General features: G+C 37.9%; 1 protein-coding gene across 1 annotated transcript in view; it reads left to right on the plus strand.

The window, feature by feature from the left end:
* Positions 1-352: 352 nt before the first annotated feature.
* Positions 353-1,404, plus strand: part of LOC101863934 (acetylcholine receptor subunit beta-type unc-29) — a gene marked incomplete at its 5' end in the record, with an annotated part of 4,399 nt that continues 3,347 nt past the window's right edge. The window contains 2 exon segments of the mRNA XM_005109147.3: positions 353-536; positions 825-982. Of these exon segments, the coding sequence (XP_005109204.2) occupies positions 353-536; positions 825-982 (342 nt within the window).

Raw genomic sequence — 1,404 nt, forward strand, 5'->3', positions numbered from 1 at the left:
TGCAAACCACACCAAGGTGCCCCGCCAACCACCCTTTCTAAACCGCCCTGCCTCAATTTCAATTGTTATAATTCTTCGTACGGTATTGGAACTCCAGCATTAACTGCTGTCTATTCTGAGAAGTAATAATAATATGCTTATTATTATCATGTTAGTATTTTAGTACCTATAAAAATATGGCAACTTGCACCTTGTGTTTCCCAGGATGTTGAGATTGTCTCAGAATGCTAGCAGGTCTGCTGGGGGTAATAATAGATATTGTAAAGAGCTTATACAATGTACTTATAGAGCGCTGCAGAGCGGGAATCTGCGTTTTACAATTAAAGCTATCTATGATCATCTATGTCCTCAGCATAGAGAAAATTTCTGTCATCGCCGATGAGATCAAACCACCGATCCGTATACAACATGACGGGTTGGTCGTGTGGTACATACCGAGCGTGCTCAAAGTGTACTGCGAGACTCGGATACTCAGCTTCCCCTTTGACTCTCAAACATGTGTCATCAAAATCTATGCCTGGGGATACACTGATAAAGTGAGTAGACACAGATCTATAAATATCAACGGATATTTCAGTGCGGTATTTTGTTTTGGTTGGGTAGCTGGGGTTTTTTTTTGCGATTTTGTTTTGCTTTGTTTTTATAATGTTGTAGCTGTAGCGCATTATTATCATTATTGTTATTACCGGTATTATAATTATTGTTTTTGTATTGTTAATGTTAAGTTTACAGCGTAGACCTATATTATAATACATGTACACGAGTTTTCCTACTCATAAAATGCCATTCTAATTCTAGTGTACGGTACTCAAATTGTCACACAGGAAATCTATATGTTTCCAAGACAAGATTACTCCAGTTCTGAAAGTGAGTCCGTCTTAAACCTGTACAGTCCCAATGGCGAGTGGATCTACGAGGGGTCAAGCATACAGGCGGAGAACGTTCCCTCTGGCCGCAACATGATACAGAGAGTGAGAACCAGGCAAGGACGGTCACAATAATTAATGTGTTACGACGTGGTGGAATCAGGCGCTCGTCAATTTGTGGCCATGTGGAGTTATTGGTATAACCTAAAAAGCTTACTCGTTTGCCTTGCTTTCAATGGGAAAAAAATACCCACCTATCTTGAATAGAAGTCGATATATTAGCGATTGAAGGAGGCGGTGTCGTCTAGTTTCAGTGATAAAATAAGCGAGAAAATGAACGCCAAATTTTGGTAACTTCGATAGCTTGAGAGTCCTTGAAAACTGAAATATTGCATACCTTATTTTGTGTCCTTAATCAACATTTTTCAGTCAAATCCACAAGGAAATGTGTTTTGGTGTAGACATAAAAGCGTTGAGTCAATATTTTTAAAAATATTTTATTTGTTTATTAATTTGTTTATTTTTTATTTTATTATTT

Source organism: Aplysia californica, unplaced genomic scaffold (genome assembly GCF_000002075.1).
Source record: "Aplysia californica isolate F4 #8 unplaced genomic scaffold, AplCal3.0 scaffold00750, whole genome shotgun sequence".
Classification (NCBI taxonomy): Eukaryota; Metazoa; Mollusca; class Gastropoda; order Aplysiida; family Aplysiidae; genus Aplysia; species Aplysia californica.